We start from the raw sequence: 24,171 nt of genomic DNA on the forward strand, positions 1-24,171 counted from the left end.
CCTGATCTCTCGACCACCACACCTACCGCTAAGAAGCAGCTATCACATGGATCCCGCACGAGCTGCACACATACCCGGTGCTCACACGCACCTTTGACTCTCTCTACCCTCTTTACTGATCTGAACTTCGGTTCCCAAGGGCGTTCAACCTACCAGCGCCTTCAGACCATACCAATGGTATATAAGGCGCTATATAAATGCAAAATAACAATAACAATAACAAATGCAGTTCTATATAGCACAGACCAGGCCCCAAAGTGCATCAGAAAGATTTAGTTAGAGCTTTACAGAAATATTCTAGAGGAACTGAACAGGCAATGAATCTTTCCGAGAAAAAATATGGACGAACAGGATAATGATAAATAGAATTAGTACCCAGCGAGAGTCAATCCTTCGATTCTCGGCCAAGATTCCAGCTGCCTTGTCCTCTTCGGGGGGCGTGGCAGCCCCATAGCCAATGAGGAGGCTTGAAGCGGGGCCATCCCCGCTCCGAGCCTCCCCACGGCTGAGAATTTTTCTTTGCCCCCCGCCGGGGACTCAGGTAAGCTATTTTTTTTTCTTCCCCTTCCCTCCCTCTGCTCTGCCCTCCCCACCCCACTTACCTTCTTGCTCCTACGTCCCTGCTCTGTGCATCCACACGGCTGGAGGCTTCCTTCGTCCCCCACCGGGGACGCAGGTATGTTTTTTTTTTCCTTCCCCTCCCTCTCTTCCGCCCTCCCAACCCCTCTTACCTTCTACTTCTTTTTTTTTTCGGGAGCGGACGCGCTGGGAGCTCTACTGTTCCCAGCGCGTCTGCTCCCGATGTTTGCCATGGAAAGGGAAAACGGACTCTGTTTTCTCTTTCCTGGCAGCCATTTTCTTGGCTGTTTTCTTGGCGTTTCAGGACAGAAAAATGCTTTTAGTGCCCCGGTCACGCAGATATTGCAGGCCGGGGTACTAATAGCAATATGCACCTCGCAGTGGAGGCATTACTGACTCTGGTAATCCCCTGGGGCCTTTGTTAATATGCCGCTATGGGCATATTGCTTAATTAGAACATGGAGATATTTATTGACCTTCTCTCAGCCAATCAGAATGTTTAGAGTGCAGTCAATAAGTACTGGATTCAGAAGCCGACAGGGAAACAACAATGCAATTTCCATGAAAGATATCTTTCAACAAGAAACTTGCCCTCATGGAGAACCTTTTTTTGGGCTGCACCATGCCATTTAAAATATGAAAGAGAAAGCTAACATTTTAGAAAAAGTGTTCTCTTTCTTACAGGGAAACATTTTACTTTTACATGACACCCAATGCTTACGTATGTTACATCAGTTCCAGTTCAACCAAGTTGCAATTAAAATGCTTAACTTATGAAGACAACAATGCTATTTAAATAAATACTACAAAATAAAACCACATTTAATTTCTTAACCCAGTCTTATATTTTACTCATACTTAAGTAAACATATTTTACTTCACCACCAAAACTCCAAAACATGTATTGCTACCACCACCATGTACTAATAGCCTTACAGACCTCGAGAGGGGTCGTTATTGCTTGGGCTTTGCCTTAGGCCATAACTTGGTGGCGGTGCATTATCCCACGATAATGGCCACTCCCTCAATCTATAAGGCTATATTATTGGCGTAGAAGTAATAATCAAAAAATCATTTGTAGGCTGGGATCTGGGTTAAGGGCGGGCATGTGCGCATGAAGGGGTTGGCTTATAATGCAGAGGGGTACGAGAACCTCAGGTAAAGACTGTAGAGTTGTATGAAAGAGGAAGCATACCAAGGGCAGAGTCCTTCCCAGAGGTGGCATTCCCAAATGATGTCAGCTCCTCGGGAGGCGTGTCCTGTGTGCATCCTGGAAAAAGAAGAGAAGGTTAAGTGAGCACAGTCAGGAGGCAGTGCTTTGCACAGACCAGGGTCATTATCAGCTCTCACAGGTGGCAGAAGTACCTCTCCACCCTTCTAACTAGAGAGAACGCCATGTCTGTTCTATACCAACCTCACATGGATTCTCCAGCCCAGTAAATAGCCAGCAAAGGCTCATGTAATTTTCAATGGTTTGGTGCACCTCGACTTTGCGCAATTGTGATGACCTAGCACATGGCCATTCTCCATTTGCAGTTCCACGTTTAGCCCCTCTTCACTATCTGCACCTGCTAAGCGCATCGTTGGCATGACATTGCAGAGACCATGGGCTGCAGCAGGAGTTCATCTGTTTATGCAAAGGTGAGGCGCATGAGGGTGGCAGTGAGAGGTGTGTACCCCATTTAGTTATGTTTGATTTTGTACCCTCCAAGATGGCTGCCCGAAATACCCATCAGCCAAAACAAAGACAAGCTGTTCTTGGTGCATGAACAATAAACATAAAGAAAGGCATACAAACAACTCCTACTGCAGCAGCCAGATTTCCTCCCCTTGACATACCAAAGCACAACTGGGGAAAGAAGCTGGGCAGGCGCAGGTAAAATGATCCCTTTCCCAGTACTCATTTCCCCATCACTGCTCCTTTTCCCACACTTCTGCACCATGCATACTCCTTTCTACCCTCCCTTTGCACTGCTTGTTACAGTTCACTGCTCCTCATGATCCTTCACAACTTCTCCTTCCATCCCTTTGGTGCTCCTTCTAACTCAGTGTCTGTAGTGCTCATGCAGGTCCCAGTGTTCCTTCCCACCGCCATTACTCCTCATGGCCTCTCTCTAGCGCTCCGTCCCTCCAGTGCTATATTTCCCAGGTGCGCCTTCTGTCCCCCAGACCCTCACCAGTGGTCCCTGTTCCCTCTTTTCTCAGCTTCTTCTACCTCCAGTGCTCCTCCCCCCGGACCGCTCCTTCCCGCCGCCCCACTGCCCTGAGCAGGTTAGAGAGTCTGGTATATTCAATAGTTAATTATCAGTAGCAAACTGTTAAGTGTCAGGTCATTCCACACACACAGCCCCTGTGCTCCTTTCCCTGATATTCCTCCCCCTGGGCTCATTCCCCACCTCCTTTACTTGCCGCCCTGCGTGCCCACCTGTTCCCACCACCTCGAAACACACATACAATTTCACAGAGCCAGACCTATTGCTTTGCCAATGATTTCCCTACATTCGTGGGCATGCTTGTTGCCCACGCAGTGGAGATTCCAAGAGCCACTTTGTTCGCAGAAGGAGAGACTGCTTGGTGTAGTGTTATGCTGCATCTCACCCTCAAATATCTCTCGAGATGTCTTGCGCGTATTTCACTAATGATATAATATGATATAACATTTATAACGCGCCTATACACAAGTGTTTCAAGGCGCGACAAGGCAGGGAGGGGGGAGAAAGGGAAGACAGACAACAATCTTACTAGGCCAGGTGTTATTCAGATCGCGCAAGTGCATGGAAAGAGGGGAAGGGAAAGTGCAAGGGGAAAGGGAGAGGGGAAAGTGCAGTACAGGGGTAGTAGCATAACAAGATAAATAATAAGGGCCAGCTGGTGGCAAGTGCAAGGTAAGTGCAGAAAAGTGCTGGGAGAGGGGCTGTAGGGATACAGAGACAGTCCCGCAGTGCAGGGGTTGCCAAGGAAGCAGAGCAGGGGGCAAGTGCCTGGGCCAGGGACCGAGAACAGTGAGAGTGGCCCAGTGCAGATTCAATGCAGTTTCAATCAGGTATTTAGCAGGGGAGAGGGGGAGAGAAAGCAGAAGCAAAGAGGAAGGTTTTACGGTGCTTCCGGAACCAGAGATGGTTCTCCTCAAGTTTCAGGGAGGCAGGGAGGCTGTTCCAGAGGGAGGCCCCAGCTGAGTAAGGGAGAGAGGTTGTGAAAGCAGAAGCAAAGAGGAAGGTTTTAATCTAGAACCATGTTTGGCACCGAGTCAGAAGAAACCTCAGACTTGATGTGCTGATCGCGTGGACCTTCCTGCGGCAACAGTGGCCTGTGGAAAGGAGACCCACAGCGGTGCCTAACTATGGCTGTCTGCCCGCTCTTCCAACTCTGGTTTCTAAGAGACTGCAACTTTTTATTTATTTATATTATTTAATAAATATGACAGATAAACAGTGCATTTTTGGTGCAGAAATGCTTATAAATCTTTTTAACATTGATTTACAGATCAGAGGACCAGTGTCCTTAACAATGGGTGAGAGGATGTGGATAGAAGACTAGATGATACAGGGGAGGGAGAAACACGAACCAGGGACAAGGACAGTAGAGTATGACATAGGAACGGCATAGTGGAGGAAGTGCAATGTTTTAGGATGAAGAGGTGATGGATAAGTGCCATGGGGTTGTCGTAGAGAGGCAGGGGGAGAAGAGAACAGGGACATGTGTCGGCGTAGAATGCTATGCAAGTGGTTGTTCAGTGAAGAGGAGAGCTAGGACAATGTGGGGATAGTACCAAGAGGAATAGCAACCCAGAGTAAGGGAGCGAGAAGAGGAAGAGAGCAGACGCGAGATGGAGTGCAAAGGGCACGGGAGGTGGCAAGGAGGTGAGCCAAGGATGATCGTAGGGAGTGAGGGGCGAGTCGGGAGTGGGATGGGTCAATAGATATGCCGGAGGGCGTCCATGCATAGTTCTGAAGATGACATGAATGAGTTTATACTTTGCCCTCCATCTCATAGATAACCTGGCTGGGGAGGAGGAGGTGAAGCGGGGAAGGTTGAAGAGTGTATGGACAGCAAAGTTGAGGACCCTATCGGGAGGTGAAAAAGCATATTTAGGAAGGCTATAGGGTAGACAGTCACCGTGGTAAGATCAAGAGAGTAGTAAAGAGGGGATTAGGTGCTTAGCAGTGTTGAAGGGAAGAAGATTTCTTATTTTCTGATGATGAGGAGATTAAGTCTGGCTGCAGTGGCAGATTGGGAGATGAAGCTTTTGGGCATTTTTTTTACCAGTGGTGTAATGGCTACTGTCTTATTGATTTCGGGAACATTCCTGTCTCTAAAAGATGTGTTCACCATTCTAACAAACAGGAGTGAAAATATTTCCTTGTTATCAAGTATTATTTTGGAAGGTAAGAGGTTTTCTGCACATGATGTTGGTCTCATTGATGTTAGAATTCCTTCCATATCCCCCTCTGTGATGGGGTTGAACTTCAAAAGTTCCTGGTTATTTTGTGGGAGGATGGGCCTACTCTATTTTGTTAGATTTTGGCTATTAGCCTGAGATGTTCGTATGGCCTCCCTGGCCTTTTGTATTTTACTGGAGAAGGCTTCTTGGCCCTTGTGAAGTCCTCTTTTATATGGGAATGAGAGCATAATTGACCTTATTTGCTCTATTGTGCAAAGGATTGTGGGTATGCAAATAGACTCATGCCTGGGGACCAGAACGCACACTATACTAATAGTAGTGAACATTTTCCCCTGCATTGAATACGATGTATGCAACCTAGTTACATTTTGAACTGATTATGCTTGGTTTAACTAGTTTTTAGGGTTGGAGGTTTTTGGTGTTAGGCTGAAATTAATCTTAATTTTAGGAGGGGTCGGTTCTGGAGTTGGGGTTCCTTTGAGGGATGCTGAGGAACAGAAACTAGAACACTATTGTTAAAAGAAATACACCTTTTCCTCCCAAACATTAACACCCACCACCTAATAACTATCCATGAACAAAGAGATGTACACATTCAAAGACTCATGTCCTTGGGTACTGGGTAAACCATGGCTAAATTATATTGAAGGCATCTCAATGTGGTCCTCATTTGACAGTGAGCAGCTGTGTTCGTCGGTCCTTTATCATGGACGCAATGATTGAGATTCATGGCATCTCACGGATAACGATACCATGAACAGAACTCCTCGACGGACGATAGATGGCCATGTGCATACATGAACACCATACATGAACAGCTCTGTTTATCCATGATATCATCGGCTGCCGAAGAACGGGGAGATGTGAACGAGGACATTTCCCTAATCCAAAAAACATGCTTTCAAGGCATGTTTACACCAGTGCAAAGTGTCCCCAGTGCTATTTCAATTCTCTATTTGCAATCGTGCAAACTTTGCCCTGGCGCAACAATGCATTAAAAGAATAGGGATTTACCCTAGGGAAAACTTTGCCCTAGTGCTATTACCATGCACAGTTGTATCCAGACACTTGCCTCCTTTCTGCACTCCTACTATTGGTCTATCCCACTCAGATAGATACATCGTATCCCACGTACAAAAAGGATCCGGGAGTGGCAAATGGGGGAAGTGGACCGTCTGGAGATGACACTCATTGACACTCATTGTCATAGTCTACAGGCTAGGGGCTTTTGGTGAGCAAGATCTCTTGGTTCCGGGCAATGTCTGCTTGACATATGGAGACCCCCATCACATTTTACTTTCCTTAGTATGGTAGTTGTCAGGCTGTGAGACACTGTAAACCTCAATCTAACTTGCTCAAGTGCTTTGCTCACTGGCCAGCTGGGACCTTTGCTGAACAGGGCAGAAGACACCACTTGTTGGGCATGCGCCAGGTGATTAGGATGGGCCAAATTCATTCCCTGGTTGTTTCTCCCAGGGATCTACCCTGCTGTCTCCCAAACTCCTCTCACACGATGCATACAGCCCCAGGCCAATAATCAAAATGGCCGCCCACCACGCAACAGTTGTTGAGACCTCTCCATACTTTCTATTTCAAATGATGCAGCAACCCTACATGGGATTTCTCGTGATGAAATGAGGATCAGGAAAGTTAAAAGGTGGAGTGTGGATTCCTCAAAGGGCCCCATATAGCAGGGCGTTCCACTCCTTGGCCTAAAGGGGCAGAAGTGAAAGAAAACGAGTTTGGATGGGGGCGTGGGCTGGTCAGTCCAGTGAGACTGCAATCTCAGGTCTGGGGTCTCTCTGGCCCATTGATAGTCAATGCTCTCTTGCCAAGCTCTTTTCAAAGCTTTGTCCAACAGCTAAATAATGGAATCAGGGCAAAAAAAGGTATGCTTTATTCATCTCAAATTAAGGGCTGTGCGTCCAGTGATAGGGAGCAGCTGCTCGGGATTATCATAGTCACTGGGTGTGAGGTGTCCCCACAGGGGGTCCTATGGAGCCAGGAAGGTGCTGCTTCCCTTTTGACAGCCATTTGCACTGCAAAGGGAGAGGAAGGAGGACAGGACTGCCATTCTGAGGGAGGCTCAAATGGGAATGGTATTTGGCATGGGGACTTACCGGGTCTCCAAGGGTCAGAATGACCCGGTAAGTCCCCATACCGCCAACCCGGACCCAGAAGGCGGTAAGGGGTAGCCATGGTGCTAATAGAACCATGGCTACCGCCTACCGTGTAATGAGGCCCATTATTAATAACTCTAGAAACCCACTCTGGTTGGACCAGTAGTGTAGCATTTGAGATCTTGGCTTTGGAACGTGCAGTACATTCTTCGATGGGTCTGCACAGCATTCGCTGATTGACCTTGAAACTGCTGATGTTGTGTTTCGAAACGTACGCTCCGTGAGTTGTCATGTGATTGGGACGTTAACGCTTGGAAAAACCAGGCGTTAAGGGAGGACCCGCAAAGGGAACTCATAGTAGGGCGGTAAGGGTTTAACGGCACCAGTCTCGTTACTAGTGACCGTTAACCCTCACCGCCCTACTCGGAATGAGGCCCAAGGTATAGCAATCTAACTGGCCATGTGTGCCACTATCCTATGATTGTATTGTGCACACTGCCATGCGTTGTTGTGAGTGTGTGTGTTGCCATATGTTGGTGAGACCCATTGTTGTTGCAGTGTGCTTGATTGTGTGTGTGTGTTTCATCCTTTGCTGTTGTTGTGTGTGTGTGTTGCTACCCATTGTTGTGGTCTGTGTGCTGCCATTTATTGTTTTTTAGCCTCACTGTACAAAGGGGCTGGTGCTTTGTATGTACTGTGTCTTCGTGCTTGTGGACAGAGTTTACACAGACATCCTTTGACTATTAAATGTTTGGTATATATGCATGGTTGAATAAACCATTGAATGATATATGATATGATAAGATATGATATGATAAGTCATTTATAACGCGCCTGCACAAAAGTGTTTCTAGGTGCGACAAGACAAGGAAAGGGAACCAGAAGGAGCACAAACCACGATCTTACTAGGCCTTGTGTCATTCAGATCGCGCAAGTGCAGGGAATAGATGGCCACAGAACTAGGAGTTTTCTGCTAGTGAAGGTAAACTACCAATTGCTACCAGTTTCTCATTTTGCCACTCCCTGGCAGGATGGTTTTTGGGCAAAATGTTGGTGCCTTTGCTTTCCCAGTGAGGCTGACCTGGCTTGTTCTTCCGGGTCACCGCCCTGCCCTTGGTTTTGACGCTCTGCGCTCCTGACTCGTGTTCCACAAGGCAGAGGACCTCCGCCCCTTTCTCCCAGGTCTCAGCCTCCAGGGTTATGCTTCCGACTTGCTTGAAGGTTCCGTCCTTATTCTTCACGGGTGGGAACTCGTCGCAGATTGTGTCGTTCTGGTAGCCGTCCACCAGCCATTTTATCCGAATGATGCCTGGGAGAAAGTCATTGGCCACACAAACGACGGTGGCCCGGGCCTGTCGGAGGATTTCCTCAGGTGAGGGGTCGAAGAGGTGTACCCTGGGTTTCTTGAGCTCCATTGTGTCTGCGGGGGAAAATGAAAGTTGTTTGCATTATTACAGCATAAGCATAAAGAAGCATACACTAAGCAATGACATGAAACACTTGTGTATCAGCGCGATATAAATAAAATATCATATCGCAGTATGCTGCTGCACCACCAGTGTGCAATCTCTTCATTTTTTTATTATTAATTGGTTATTTATAACGCGCTTAATACCCAGAGGTTTCTAAGTACGTACCTGGGGATTGAACCAGTGTTGCTCTGCAGAGCATGTTGCCCCTGAGCTATCCTCCCGAGACTAGTTCATTGAAATACAACTTAAAATTAAGGAAATAATGTAGTACCAGGATAAAGTAACACAACCATTGTGATACTTAAGAAGTGATCACGCATCTGACATAGGATTTACTGTATTTATTTATTTATTGGACATTTGTATGGCTCCTATACACAAGTGTTTCCAGGCTCCACAAGACAAAAAATGGGGGCGGGACATAGGAAAGAGAGAACAACAATGACGGTTATAGTGTCCTTGTGACAATCCTACCGTGCAAGTGCAAAGAAAAAAGTGATAAGTGCAGAGGGGGGGGGGGGGGGCAGGAGGAAGGAATGGGAGGGGGTGAAGTGCCGGTGTGGGGTGCCAAGAGAGGGTGAGCATGTGCTAACGGGGGCCAATGTGGGCAGGTGCCGGGGGAAAGTGGGGGGAGGGCAGATAAGTGCGATGGACAGGGAGGACCAGATTGTTACCCATAATGTTAGGCAGAGAAAACAACTCTGTCACTGAAACAAATGTTCATTTTTGAATAACTTTATAAACAATTATGTGCAATTGGTATGATATGGCATTTATAACGCGCCTGTACACAAGTGTTTCAAGGTGCGACGAGGCAAGGGATGGGAACAAAGGGAGGACAGACAACGATCTTACTAGGCCAGGAGAAAATAAGATTGCGCAAGTGCAGGGGAGGGAGGAAAAGGTAAGTGCAGAGGCAGGAGGGAGGGTACAGTGCAATACATAGGATCAACAATAAAGAATAAATAAAATTAATAAAACAATAGGTAAAAGTGTGGCCAGCTAGTGGCAAGTGCAGGAGTAAGTGCAGACATCAAGTGTCAAGAGCTGATGGGGACTGTAGGGATAGAGAAACAGTCCCCAAGTGCAGGGGTTGCCCAGGAGGCAGTGCAGGTGTGCAGCTGGTGGGGGAGGGGACCTGGGCCTGAGATCAGAGGGTATCCAGGTGACCAGTACAGTTTCAGTCAGGAGTTCAGCAGGGGAGAGGAGGAGAGAAAGCAGAAGCAAAGAGGAAGGTCTTGAGGTGCTTCTGGAACCGGAGATGGTTCTCCTCAAGTTTCAGGGAGGCGGGGAGGCTGTTCTAGATGGAGGCCCCTGCCGAAGAGAGAGATCTACCATCAACATGCTTGGAGAAGCGACTGACCCTGAGGGAGTTGGATGCGGATGAGTGAAGAGCTAGAGAAGGAAGATAAATAGGAAGAGAGAGTTGAAGGTATTGAGGCCCCAGGCCCCAGAAGGCCTTGTGGACAATGCAGAGGGTTTTGAACTTAACCCTTGCAGCCACTGGGAGCCAGTGCAGATATTTCAGTCCTAGAGAGATAAATTCCCTGGGCTTGAGGCCAAGGACACCTCTCGCAGTCCTGTTCTGAATGAGTTGCAGAGGGCGGAGAGTAGAAGCAGGCAGATTTAGAAAGGGGCTTTTGCAGTAATCCAGCCTAGAGAGGACCAGAGCTCTGGAGATAGTGAGCTTCGAGGGGAAGGAGAGGAAAGAAAGAATACCTCTGAGGAGGTGCAGCTGGTAGCGTGACTTCTTAGAGACATCAGAGATGTGAGCCGAGAAGGCAAGAGTGGAATCGAAGATGACCCCGAGGTTTTTAGCCTCAAAGGTGGGAGCAGGAAGAGGGCCAAGAGAGGCCAGCCAGAGAGTGACGGGGAAAGGAGGGAACAGGTGTGTCGATGAGGAGAATCTCAATTTTACTGTCATTAAGGCAGAGATCGTTGGCAGCACACCATTCCTGGATAGCAGACAGTCAGAGATTAGAGAAAAAGACGAGGTGGCAGAAGGGAGCCTAAAAATGAGTTGTCATCGTTAACAGCACTGAAAGTTGGGGCAGAGATCGTCAATGCAGTGGGCAAGGAGTGCCAGCTGCATGTCATCCGGTGCGTTAAGAACACTGGAGTCAGTATCTCAGGGATAATGAATACAGCTCTTTGTGGAAGCCCTTACTCAAGTTATTTCATGCATTTACCTGTTGTCACGATCCCTCATCATGCGGTCCCCAGGGCACTCCCTCATCCCCAGTCCCGCCCTTCTCTCACTTCCCCCCTTCCCCGGGACTCACGTGGACTCACACACGTCTTGCGGGCACACCCGCGCCTGGTCCGTAATAGGACGGCTGTCAGACTACGGCCGTTCCTACATTGGCAATTGCCTTGGCGCATAGGATCGCGAAGGGCTAACCCTGAGCTTCCGCATCGCGGGACTGTGAGGTCACGTGATGCTCTTGCCCGATCACGTGACCATGCCACGCATCACGTGACCAGAAGCGCGAGTACATAAACCCGGAAACCTGGGTATTCGTTGCTTCTCAGCTGTGCTCTGCATTCTGTTTGGCGCTACGGACTTTGAATCATCTTTGGATCACTCACAGAATCGACCTGGCCTGCTTTACTGGACTCCTCTTGGATTTACCCCTTCGGATTTCTTTGCACAGTGATACACGGCTCTCGACCACGGACTGTTATTGGACTGCCTCCTGGATCACCCTTTTGCACCCTGGTTCTTTGAACTCCTTGCCTCACAGTTTCACAGCTTCACAGCTCCTGCTGACAGGCGAACAACTGAGCCTACTCCTCTTGGGGTACTGCCGTCCACGTGGGTCCCGGACCTCTCCACTAGGTTCCTCATCCCCTCCTTGACCCTGACTGGTAAGACCTTTCCAGTTATTCTAATACTGTAGGTACTGTTTCTTGCTTGGTACTTAATCCGCATTTTCTTGCAGCAGTGTGGGGTCCCCGAGGTTCGCGTTCCCGGACTTGGACATTCGAACATCTTCGCCTGTGACCTCAACGGCTGCACAGAGAGTTGCGTTAAGTTCTCCCTGTGCGGCATTTGGGGACGGAGGCCTCTACTGCCTACACGACACTCAAGTCTCAACAGACTGAGAAGCCTATAGTCGTGTAAGCAATGGAGGGGAACGCTGAAGACCCCATGTCTGCTATAGTCCAAGCCATTACAGTGCTACGAGCCGATATGGCGGCAGCCAACACGGCTATCCATCAACGTCTCGACCACATACAAAGTACCAGACACCCTTTACCCCCAGATGTAGAATTCGGAGACACACCCTCTGTTTCTAGACCTGTTCCACCTCCGATTGTTCCCCAGAATCCCGTTCCCATGATGCTACCTACTCCATTCCCATTGGCGGCCCCTGAGAGATACCACGGGGATCCCAAGAAATTTAGGACCTTCCTAAACCAATGCAAGTTGCATTTCCTGTGCCGGCCTCAGGCTTTTCCAGATTCCACCACGAAAGCGGCATTTACCCTTTCCCATTTGGCTGGGATTGCCGCTGCATGGGCCAACCCCTTATTGGAGAACGATAACCCGGCATTATATGATTTCGATCTCCTCGTCACCGAGATGTCCAGGGTTTTTGATACTAGACACAAGGCCCAATCTCGAGATCTGGAACTTCTGGATTTGTGCCAGGGTAGGGGTTCTCTCATTGAATACATAACCCGTTTTAACCAGCTATCCGCTGAAACCTCTTGGCCAGAGGGCAAGAAAGCAGTCGTCTTCTATAGGGGCCTCAGCAACCCTATGAAGGACGCCTTATCAGTAGTACCCTCATTACCCACTGCATTCCAAGATCTGGTTGACTTGTCACTCCAGGTGGACGCACGTAGGTCCGAAAGAAGAGCGGAAGCAGGTTTCACTCACTCCTCCCCTTCTCCCATGACAGTTCCTTCTTCTGACTCCTCCCAAGAACCCATGCAGATCGGGGGGGTCAGGAGTCCGATATCCCCTTTGGAAAGGGAACGCAGGAGGGCGGATAACGCTTGCTACTACTGCGGCACCCTAGGTCATTTTGTTAAGGAATGCCCACGTCGTCCCAAAAACAAGCCACAGGGTTTTCGGATAGCTCGATCATAGTACCGGGGACGGGATCGAGCTATACCACAGACACCCCGAACCCTACACCCTCTTTCGGGCGTATCCGGCCCATTCATGTACAAGCCACTCTACAGCCCACAGCGTCCGTTTCACATCCTGTTACTCTGATAATTGACTCTGGGGCCACGGGAAACTTTATCGACATTTCCTTGGCCCGTTTGTTAAACCTGCCCCTTTTGACCAAGACCAGGCCTGAACCGGTACAGGCTGTAGATGGCTCGTCCTTGATTTCGGGCCCAGTCAAACAACAAACAGCCCCTTTGCTATTAACAATACAATCCAGACATAGGGAGACCATTAGTTTTGACCTTATCACCACGCCACAGTTTGGGCTCATCCTGGGAATCCCTTGGCTTCAGGAACATAATCCCCTCATTGATTGGAAATTGGGTTTGGTTCATTTTGAGTCGGCTGTCTGCCAGCATTTCTGTCTTCCCACAGACGCACACAGCGACAATCCCGCCCAGGCTATAGCTCATCTTACAGTACAGGATCCGCAAGATACACCACCAGAACACGTAGTTGGGTTAGTGGCACTAGACGTTCCCCAGGTCTATCAAGATTTCGCAGCTGTCTTTGATCGTGGCTCCTCTGAAACACTGCCTCCACATCGCCCGTACGATTGCCCTATCGATCTACTCCCTGATACAGTGGTTCCCACGGGGCGGATCTATTCCCTCTCGCCATCCGAGGAAATGACTCTCAAGGAGTACATTAGGAAGTCCTTGAGCTTAGGGCACATACGACCATCCACCTCGCCTGCAGCCAGCCCTATCTTTTTTGTGCCGAAAAAAGAAGGCGATCTACGCCCATGTGTTGACTATAGACGCCTGAATGCTATCACGAGGAAAGATCGGTACCCTATTCCCCTCATCACGCCCTTGCTGGACCGACTCACACACGCTACCATTTTTACAAAACTGGACCTCCGCGGAGCCTACAACCTGGTCCGCGTCCGTTCCGGGGACGAATGGAAAACCGCTTTCTGTACCCGGTACGGCCTATACGAATATACAGTCATGCCCTTTGGGCTGTGTAATGCCCCGGCGACCTTCCAGAGGTTTATGAATGATATCCTGAGCGATATCTTAGATGTTTACGTCGTGGTTTACCTCGATGACATCTTAATTTTTTCTCAATCCCTGGAAGAGCATGTGCGACACGTTCGTGAGGTATTAACACGCTTACAGAAACACTCACTATATGCCAAACCGGAAAAGTGCCTGTTCCACGTTGGTAATGTTGATTTCCTCGGGTTCTGTATCACTCCCGGGGGGTTGTCCATGAACCACTCCAAGGTTAAAGCGGTTTTGGACTGGCCTATTCCTGCGAACCTGAAAGCCCTTCAGTCCTTTTTGGGTTTTGCGAATTTCTACAGGAGATTCATCTCTGGGTTTTCTTCTATCGTGTCTCCCCTCACTGCATTAACCAGTCCTAGAGTTCCCTTCCTTTGGTCTGATACACAACAGAAGGCCTTTGATTCACTGAAGACTGCTTTCACCACAGCCCCTGTTCTTCAGCATCCCGACTCTGAACTCCCTTTTGTCGTGGAAGCTGACGCCTCCTCCTTCGCTCTTGGTGCTGTCTTATCCCAAGCATGTCAGGCCACGGGTCGTCTGCACCCTGTTGCATTTCATTCCCGCAAGTTTACCACCCCCGAGTCACACTACACCGTGACCGAGAAGGAGTTGTTGGCGGTTATGGACGCTTTCCGCGTGTGGCGACACCATCTCTTGGGCGCCAAGTATCGAGTCACGGTGTTTACTGATCACCAGAACCTGCAGGACTTGGCTTCCCTGAAGTGCCTTAACAGCCGTCAGGTGAGGTGGCACCTTTTCTTCGCAGCATTCGATTTCCAAATTCGGCATCGGGCTGGTTCCGCGCACGGCAAGGCCGATGCGCTGTCCCGCTCTCCCGGGGGGGTCTCTCTTCCCGTATACCCTAACACAATGTTGGACGACACTAAGGTCGTTTGTCTATGTACTCCCTCGATGCCCTTAGTGGACGCAGTACGCAAGTGGGTGTCCTTACATCCCGACCAGCTATCTGAGTGGGATCCGGTGTTCCAGGATGGCCTCCCGTTTGTGCTGAACCGCCTATTCTTGCCCACTGCCGACACACGCAACATGGCAATGGAATGGTCGCACGATGCCCCTGTGAATGGTCATCCTGGCCAACGCCGTACGTTATCCCTCCTGAAGCGTTGGTGTTGGTGGCCGGGCATGAAGAGGGACGTGGATTGTTACGTCAATACATGCACCATTTGTACACAATGCAAAACCCGTAGGGGTCGCCCGTTAGGCCTGCTTCTCCCTTTACCAGTGCCCCCGAAACCATGGCATACGGTAACCATGGACTTTGTCACGGAACTCCCTCGGGTACAGGGTTACGACACTATTTGGGTGGTGGTGGATTCCTTCTCAAAGATGGCACGCTTCATCCCCTGCAAGGGTATCCCCTCTGCTTCCATCCTGGCCACCCTGTTCTTTGATACCGTCTTTTGTCTTTTTGGGTTACCCTCTGTCCTTATATCAGACCGGGGATCGCAATTCACTTCTCGCTTCTGGCGCGCTCTAACTAGGTTGTTGGGTATCGATGTCCGGTTCTCTTCGGCCTACCACCCGGAGACGGATGGTCAGACCGAAAGGACTAATCAAACAATGGAACAATATCTCCGCTGTCTGATCCTGCAACAACAGTGCTCTTGGTTGCGTGCCCTCCGACACGCTGAATTCGCTTATAACAATGCAGTTCATGCATCCACTGGGTTCTCCCCCTTCTATGTTCTCTATGGCCAACATCCCCGCACATTACCGATCCCTGACCTTGCGGCCTCCACCAATCCGGCCGCCAGCGCCTGTCTTAGGGATTTGTCCTCTATCCACGACCAGACTGCTTTACATCTCCGTGAGGCTCAGTCTTCCATGAAGGTCCAGGCAGATAAGAAACGGCTGTTGGCTCCGTCTTTCTCGGTGGGTTCCCGGGTGTGGCTTTCCACTCGTCACTTGAGGCTAGTGGGTTGTAGGAAGTTGTTGCCCCGTTTTGTGGGTCCCTATGTGGTTTCCCGGGTTATCAACCCTGTCACATACCGACTGGTTCTCCCGGGTTCTTGGAGGGTACACCCTGTATTTCATGTCTCCCTTCTCAAACCGTGTCCGGCCCCGTACCGCTTGCGCGCCTCTGCTGCCCCGGTGTCCTTGGCTTCCCCAGACGAGTATGAGGTTTCCTCCATTCTGGGCTCCCGGGTCTGCAGGGGGCGCTTGCAATACCTGGTTGATTGGGTCGGTTATGGTCCGGAGGAGCGCTCTTGGGTTCCTGCTATTGATGTCCACGCTCCCCGGTTGGTGGCTCGCTTCCACCGGGATCACCCTTCCTGCCCACGGGGTCGTGGGCCTTTGGGGGGGGGTTCTGTCACGATCCCTCATCATGCGGTCCCCAGGGCACTCCCTCATCCCCAGTCCCGCCCTTCTCTCACTTCCCCCCTTCCCCGGGACTCACGTGGACTCACACACGTCTTGCGGGCACACCCGCGCCTGGTCCGTAATAGGACGGCTGTCAGACTACGGCCGTTCCTACATTGGCAATTGCCTTGGCGCATAGGATCGCGAAGGGCTAACCCTGAGCTTCCGCATCGCGGGACTGTGAGGTCACGTGATGCTCTTGCCCGATCACGTGACCATGCCACGCATCACGTGACCAGAAGCGCGAGTACATAAACCCGGAAACCTGGGTATTCGTTGCTTCTCAGCTGTGCTCTGCATTCTGTTTGGCGCTACGGACTTTGAATCATCTTTGGATCACTCACAGAATCGACCTGGCCTGCTTTACTGGACTCCTCTTGGATTTACCCCTTCGGATTTCTTTGCACAGTGATACACGGCTCTCGACCACGGACTGTTATTGGACTGCCTCCTGGATCACCCTTTTGCACCCTGGTTCTTTGAACTCCTTGCCTCACAGTTTCACAGCTTCACAGCTCCTGCTGACAGGCGAACAACTGAGCCTACTCCTCTTGGGGTACTGCCGTCCACGTGGGTCCCGGACCTCTCCACTAGGTTCCTCATCCCCTCCTTGACCCTGACTGGTAAGACCTTTCCAGTTATTCTAATACTGTAGGTACTGTTTCTTGCTTGGTACTTAATCCGCATTTTCTTGCAGCAGTGTGGGGTCCCCGAGGTTCGCGTTCCCGGACTTGGACATTCGAACATCTTCGCCTGTGACCTCAACGGCTGCACAGAGAGTTGCGTTAAGTTCTCCCTGTGCGGCATTTGGGGACGGAGGCCTCTACTGCCTACACGACACTCAAGTCTCAACACCTGTACTATAATAGTGCCTTGATACCCCAGGGTTTAGTGGGTTCCATACATAAATAAATAAGGGTGGTCTCCCCCGCTTTCAGTATTGTTTAACCCCACGCTTACAGGGATTTTTCTCAACGCACACTAAAAAAAGTGCGACAAAGCATTTTCTCTTTTTTCCACCACTTCCTGAAATTGTCCAGCTGAAAGCAGCTGACGCTGACCAAAGAACTGTGCTATTACTGGGGAACTGAAGTGGTGAATGGTCTGCTATAGGAATTATCCCCATGTCCCCAGCATGGGTGGTGCTCACCCATCACATTGTCCAAGGCACGCGTAGGATAGCTCCGGGGCAATGCGCTTGTATTGGAAGCAAGACGATGCGAGTAACACTGGTTCAATTCCCGGGTCCGTGCTCGGAAATCTCTGGATATTAAGCGTGTTATAATAACCCATTTCAGTTACTGAACATGTTTATTCTCGTCTGCTGTACTGCGAGGGACAGGTAGTCTTATTTAGAAAATAGAGTGAACATAGTGCTCTTGTCATGTCACTGTTTGCTCACTTTCCTAAATAAAACACTTGATCAGACGATTACATGATGTGCATGCTTAATTGTATGGGGCTGGTCGCCTTAAGCACAGTGCATGGCTTTTACAGTGCATGGCTTTTAAAGTAAGGGCACCTCATGTAAATCTTAGAAATAGACATGAAAGACAATGTCATTTCCTTCCTTAAAAGAATGGCAGATGGGTGCTATTACATTTCCAATAATACCATGCAACGAGCTGATAAGCAACTGAGTGAACCTACCAGGTCTTCAACCATGAGGTCAAGCCCAGCCCCTTGAGTTGATTCTAATCATGTACAGAGCCACAGACCTTACCCACAAGGTACCCCACAGTTTGCCCCAAGGGAAGGCTATTCTGGAGAGCTGGCACACCATGTATGTCTCCCCCCTTATTCTCCATCTCTGTGGTATCCTGAAGGGGTGACCAGCAACTGTGGGAGATCTGAAGTGGCCTTCACCTAAAACCTAGATACCATGAGAGGGAATGGTAGCGCGCACCTACGAGCGCACGCTAGTCTAAATGTGAGGGTACCTTAAGCCTGATTTCAGTCTATTGGTTTGATTTCACATTTAAACAAATCTATTCAAACCTTCTTAAGAAAACAGAATAAAATATACAAGTCCCTTGTGGTTTGACATCAACAAGCACCTCTCTTTCAAACAGTACATAGCAAAGAAGACACACAGAGCTTGGTACCAACTTCCTCTCCTGTGGGCAATCAAGCCCTTTATCCCAGAAAACAACTTCAAACCTGTTGTCCAAGCCATGGTCCTCTCCCACCTGGATGGTGGCATTGCTCTTTTCAAGGCCCTCCAACGATTATCCTGAGACCCCTGAGTTATGACCAGCATGCTGCAGCACGACTCATCAAAGGACTCTGCACATTCGACCACATCACCCCGACCCTCGTCGAACTGCACTAGTCCCCGCTGCAAGTCTGTACCATCTTCAAATCCTGCTCATCTAATCTACAAGGTTGTCACCCTGAAGCCATCTCATTGAGACGCTCAGCATCTCTGGAGCCTACGATCCACCAGAAGTAAGGACATGTGCAGACTTCAACTCCACCGGTCCAGGAAGGAAAGAACCAGAAGACAAGCCTTCTCTGTCTACGTCCCAAGACTCTGAAACCTCCTCTCCATCAGCATCAAAATCACTTTCTCACTTCTACAGTTCAGGAAGGAGCTCAAGACCCTCCTCTTCAAGGAATGCTCCTCCGTACTCACGCGCAACTCCCCACCCTGCGTAAGCCAGGATAATCTGCTATCAACTGTTTCCTCTGCTGGTTCTTTGCAGATGTCTTGCTCCAAAATTGCCCACCCTCCTGCTACCTGTTGTTAGCTCGCTGCTCCTTTGTTTCTCTGCTTCCCTCACTGTGACCTTATTCCATGATTGTAAAGCACTCCATTGGTTCTGGAAGCAGCGTCTGCACTCAATAAATACCCTATTAATAGTAATTCCAAAATAATAGCTGGGTAGCTTGCACCTCCAGGGTGTATTCTACCTCAAAGTTCAGAGTGACTTCACAGGTAACTCGAGCTTTGCTTTTGTTGTCTATCAGATGTCACCCAGAATCCCTTGGTGGAATGTATTCCTGTAGTTGATAGCCACATAACGTTCTTTTTTGTAGTAGCACATTCTTCATAAAGGATTGCTCAGGTAGTGGGCAGTAAACTGGCATTGCAACATGACCACAATTACTTTCTACACAGGAATTAAAACACTTCCCTGGCTCCCCTTGGTAGCTTGAAAGATCTTGCTCAATTTTCGAAAGATTGAATGTGACTTAGGAAAGACTGAATATGACTTGAGAAAGAATGAATGTGATTTGAGAAAGATTGAATGTGACTTGAGACTCACCTCTGTAGATGACTTGAGTCCCGTCACCGAAGATGTACTGGTTGCTGTACCAGATGGCGCAGTAATAGGTGCCCTCGTCGCTCCGATCTGTGTTGCCAATGGTCAATGTGAACATTTTGGAATCCTTATCGATCCCCGGCAGGAACCTCTCACTGACGCCTTCCCCGTAGGCCGGCTTCGCCCCATCACGGTGGCTCACCAGGAAGGTCAGCCTCTGGTTGGTGGGCTGCTTGTACCACGAGAGCACATGGTCTGTCACGCTGCTTCCTTTCATAGAGCATGTGATCGTTGGGTGCTTCCCGGCAGTGGTGATTGACGGCAGAGGCTGAATCAAGGATGGCGGTGCCCTAGCCTCAGCGTCTGTGAAAATGAAGGACAAGAGATGTGGTAAGTGTGGAGTCAGTAAGGAAGCCTGAATGAATGAATGAATGAATGAATGAATGAATGAATGAATGAATGAATGAATCAAACGTATTTCACTAATATAATAAAGAGATTTCCACTGTTCAAACACATCAAAGCCAAACAATGCAATCCATTAAATGCATTCAAAGATCGGTCAAAAAATATCCCCTACCCCATCCTAGCACATACAATTATTACTCTATTCTCTTCGCGGCTTTGCCACAAGTATGAATACACATCAATTTGAGCAATTTTTTATTTCTGAACCCCAAGTCAGATTAAAACTACTGCAACAGATCTAAAACCTCAATGCAACAAGGGGATGTGGTGGGCTAATCGAGGCCCTACACCAAACGTGGTCTTGTTATATTGCTTCCTGAAGATAACACTCCATTCTTTTACAAGTCCTGGGGTTACTCACTAAAATGTTAATTAATTGGATTAATGTGAACCTTTTTGTTAAGGTCCCTAGTGGAGGAAAATTGAATTTCATCCTCGTGAGCTGTGCACAGAACGGGACGTTTGGACTGTTGGAAGGCTATCTAAGTTCTCTTCTTTCCCTTTCAGTTTCAATAGCTCCCTGGTAACAGACTTCCAGAATCTTCTAAGCATTAGTATCAATACTGCTCTGGTTCATTGGTAACCGGCGGGGCGTTACCGGCCAACAAAGCTCCTCTCAATGCTGCGGCCCTGGGTTCCTTCCGTGAGTGGCGACCATATAAGGGAAAACGGACTACGTGCAGTGCCTTCTCTTGTTCCATTGCAGCCATTTTCTTTGTATTGATTTCTTTTCTTTTACAATGGCCACCATTGAAAGGGAGAAGTGACTACAAGTACTCCCTTCTCCCCGTTCCGTGGCAGCCATTGTTTTCTTTTTACTTATGTTCTGTTGCGAAACGGCAAAGGCCTCTCGCAACTGAAAAAAAAACGATTGGTTCTCCGGTCTTATGGGCAGGAGTACTAATAGCAATAAGCCTCTCGCAGGGGGGCATTACTGTTTTATGTAATTGCCCTGTCGCATCCGTTAAGGCTTCTTGCAGCTCCGGGGCATTACCTGGAGCGATAATGCCCCCCCCCTGTGAGGGGCTTCTTGCTTAAGTAATTGCAAAGTGGCATAGCCTTCCGCTTTGAGAATTCCTTTAACATGTCTGAGCCAGGGTGTGTGGTTACCCACATCACTTAACTAATTCGTACAGTACATTTTCAAGGGTTCATGCTTGTAGGTTGGTCTGGCTTGATACCCAGAGCAAAGCTGGCCTCACACTAATGCTGGTCTGCATGGACAGTGCTTCCAATGCACAGTGTAGCACTAAACACTGGCTCCGAGCTGGGTAAGCTCAGCCATTTCCGCAGAAACGTGTTATCCGTTGCTCTCAAAGCCTGGGAGTTCCCATATTGCTCATAAATCCGCCCCATAAGTGGCAACAGAGAGAGACTTAGGGCGATACATTTCCATCATTTCATGAACTGGATAATTTCCCAAAAAGAAAGATACCGATATAGACGGGATAGTGGCGTTACACTGCTTCTCCGTGTATGTGTGCAAAACATATGTCCGAATAACCAAACCATTCAGCCCAGTTCAGCTTAATCCCTCCACAGAAGAAAGACTCCCTCCACAGAAAAAAGACTCCCTCCTCAGAAGAAAGACTCCCTCCACAGAAGAAAGACTCCCTCCTCCCTCCACAGAAGAAAGACTGAGGATCTTAAATTGAAGGGCCTGTACCCCTTTAGATTTTGATATCCTAATTTTCAGATTGCGGGATGCCATTGTTCCGGTATATTTGTCGATAATTCTTGGAGGGCCCCAGAAGTTGCAATGAGGTCCGCATCACCCGCACACAACAGCAGACACATCCGGTGGTCTGCTACCGTTGAGACATCTCCAACTCGAAATACAGCAACACTCAAGTCGTTGATGTAGAGTTTCAAAAACAAGGACGTGAAGACGGACCCATGCCTAGTTCCCGAACTGTGGAAAGTGAATACGTTAATTCCTCCACTAGTCCAAATCTACAACATGCCTTTCAGTCTTCTGCAGAAGAGATCGTAAAATAGCCCGGAGACTCCTCAACATATAATTGGACTGCAAGTTCCCCACATAGATGCTCTTTCTCTCAATACAATGCAGCTATCGCGAAACGCGTAAATTAAATCCGGCACAGCGGGCTCATAAGAATAAATCCTCCACTCCAGACACTCACCTCTCCTATCACTATGCTCACTCTCTACTCTACACCAAAACACATTAGGGCGCAGCTACAATCTTCGATCAATTTCAGCCTAGCTGCTCACATACGAACAATACTCCATGAACACCTCAACATCTTGCTAGAACGAAGCTATACACCCCGAAAATTGTCCAAGCTGCACACATAAACGTCCTACACAGGCCTAACGCTGCCAGAATCCAGTCTCGGAGACCAACCTCCAGACTGCACACATTCAACTGATATCAAATACCACCACAGCTAATGCTAGGATGCAGCTACCATCAAACAATCGCCTCAGCGGCGTGCATAATGAGTGCACCCAAGCACCCTAGGACACCCTACTCTCTCGACTGACCTGGACTATGGTCCCCGAGGGCATTCAACCCACAAGCGCTTTTAGGTCATACCAATGATATATAGAGCGCTATATGAATGCCAAATAACATAACATAACAATCAACGGCATAGGAAGAATCAGTGTGGGGGTGGGGGCTGCATCTGGGCGCTTCTCCTTGGGGGTTCACTGTGTCTGTGAACAGGTGGGCTGGTCTTATTGACTGAGGGATTATTTTGCGTCTGTGTGTGCATGCCTGGAAGGGGCACGCTTGTACTGCAAGGATGGACCCTTGTTTTGGAGTGTACATTTCTGGTCAATTAAATGCTTGCACGTGAACAACAAATGGTCGCTCTTTCTGAATATGCCTTCCTGAGAAGCGTGTCCCCTTTCATAGGTTTAATATGCATTTATTGATCGGTCAATATTCCATTATTGTTGCACTGTTATTATGTTATGCATCTTTGGCAAAAGCTCCATATGAATTCTAACAAAATACAACAAAATACAAAATGGCCCCCCACTATTGCCACTCCTTTTCACTCCCTGCCTTTCTGCTGATGTCAATTGCCTGCTGTTTATCCAACGAAAATCATAAATCCAGGAGACCCTCCCTAACCTCCTTCCCTACCTCTCCCACCCTTCTTTTCCGCTATATGGTTCACGCTGACCTCCTCTTACCCTGGCTACCTCTCAGCTACCACTCCACCCAATCTGCATTCCCCTAACATGTCCTGCTCCCCACATGTTACCCATCACCATCACCATCGGCAATCCAGGAACGGGCACCTCCTCACACTTCTTGAGATTCTCCCTGCATTCTGGGATCGAAACCATCCTACCGCCCCTGAACAAACCAGTGGGCGACCCGGACAATTCTGATCAATACTGTCCTGCCTCTCCCCTACTATACTGCACCAAAATACGTGCGAGGGACATGCTGGTTGCAGGCTTCAAGGCGGGCTGCCTGCATTTTGTGGTAAACCTTCCTGGAAGAGACAGGCTGGTTATAGGACCCAGGGAGAGCCATGGTGTCTGCTTCACATGCCTGGAAGGGACAGGCTGGTTATAGGATCCAGGGAGAGCCATGGTAACTGGTACACATGCCTGGTAGGGACAGGCTGGTTATAGGATCCAGGGAGAGCCATGGCGTCTGGTACACATGCATGGAAGGGTCAGGCTGGTTATAGGATCCAGGGAGACCATTGGCATCTAGTACACATGAATGGAAGGGTCAGGCTGGTTATAGGATCCAGGGAGAGCCATGGCACCTGGTACACATGCCTGGAAGGGACAGGCTGGTTATAGGATCCAGGGAGATCCATGGTGACTGGTATACATGCCTGGAAGGGACAGGCTGGTTATAGGATCCAGGGAGATCCATGGTGACTGGTACACAGGATCCAGGGAGATCCATGGTGACTGGTACACATGCCTGGACGGGACTGGCTGGTTATAGGATCCAGGGAGAGCCATGGCGTCTGCTACACATGCCTGGAAGGGACAGGCTGGTTATAGGATCCAGGGAGAGCCATGGTGACTGGTACACATGCCTGGGAGGGACAGGCTGGTTATAGGATCCAGGGAGAGCCATGGTCTCTGGTATGCATGCGTGGTGGGTGGGGGGACTGGCTGGCTATAGGATCCAGGGAGAGCCATGGCACCTGGTACACATGCCTGGAAGGGACAGGCTGGTTATAGGATCCAGGGAGACCATTGGCGTCTGGTACACATGAATGGAAGGGTCAGGCTGGTTATAGGATCCAGGGAGAGCCATGGCACCTGGTACACATGCC

General features: G+C 49.1%; 1 protein-coding gene across 1 annotated transcript in view; it reads right to left on the reverse strand.

Annotated features, from left to right (window-relative positions):
- Nucleotides 1–24,171, reverse strand: part of LOC138458195 (immunoglobulin lambda-1 light chain-like) — a 198,966-nt gene that overhangs the window by 95,569 nt on the left and 79,226 nt on the right. Inside the window, exons 2-4 of the mRNA XM_069607207.1 lie at nt 19,424–19,783; nt 8,183–8,521; nt 1,775–1,849 (exon numbers count right to left, since the gene is read on the reverse strand). Of these exons, the coding sequence (XP_069463308.1) occupies nt 1,775–1,849; nt 8,183–8,521; nt 19,424–19,783 (774 nt within the window). The remainder of the gene's footprint in view (nt 1–1,774; nt 1,850–8,182; nt 8,522–19,423; nt 19,784–24,171) is intronic.

This window comes from Ambystoma mexicanum, chromosome 1p (genome assembly GCF_040938575.1).
Source record: "Ambystoma mexicanum isolate Mex_15411 chromosome 1p, UKY_AmexF1_1, whole genome shotgun sequence".
NCBI classification, from domain to species: domain Eukaryota; kingdom Metazoa; phylum Chordata; class Amphibia; order Caudata; family Ambystomatidae; genus Ambystoma; species Ambystoma mexicanum.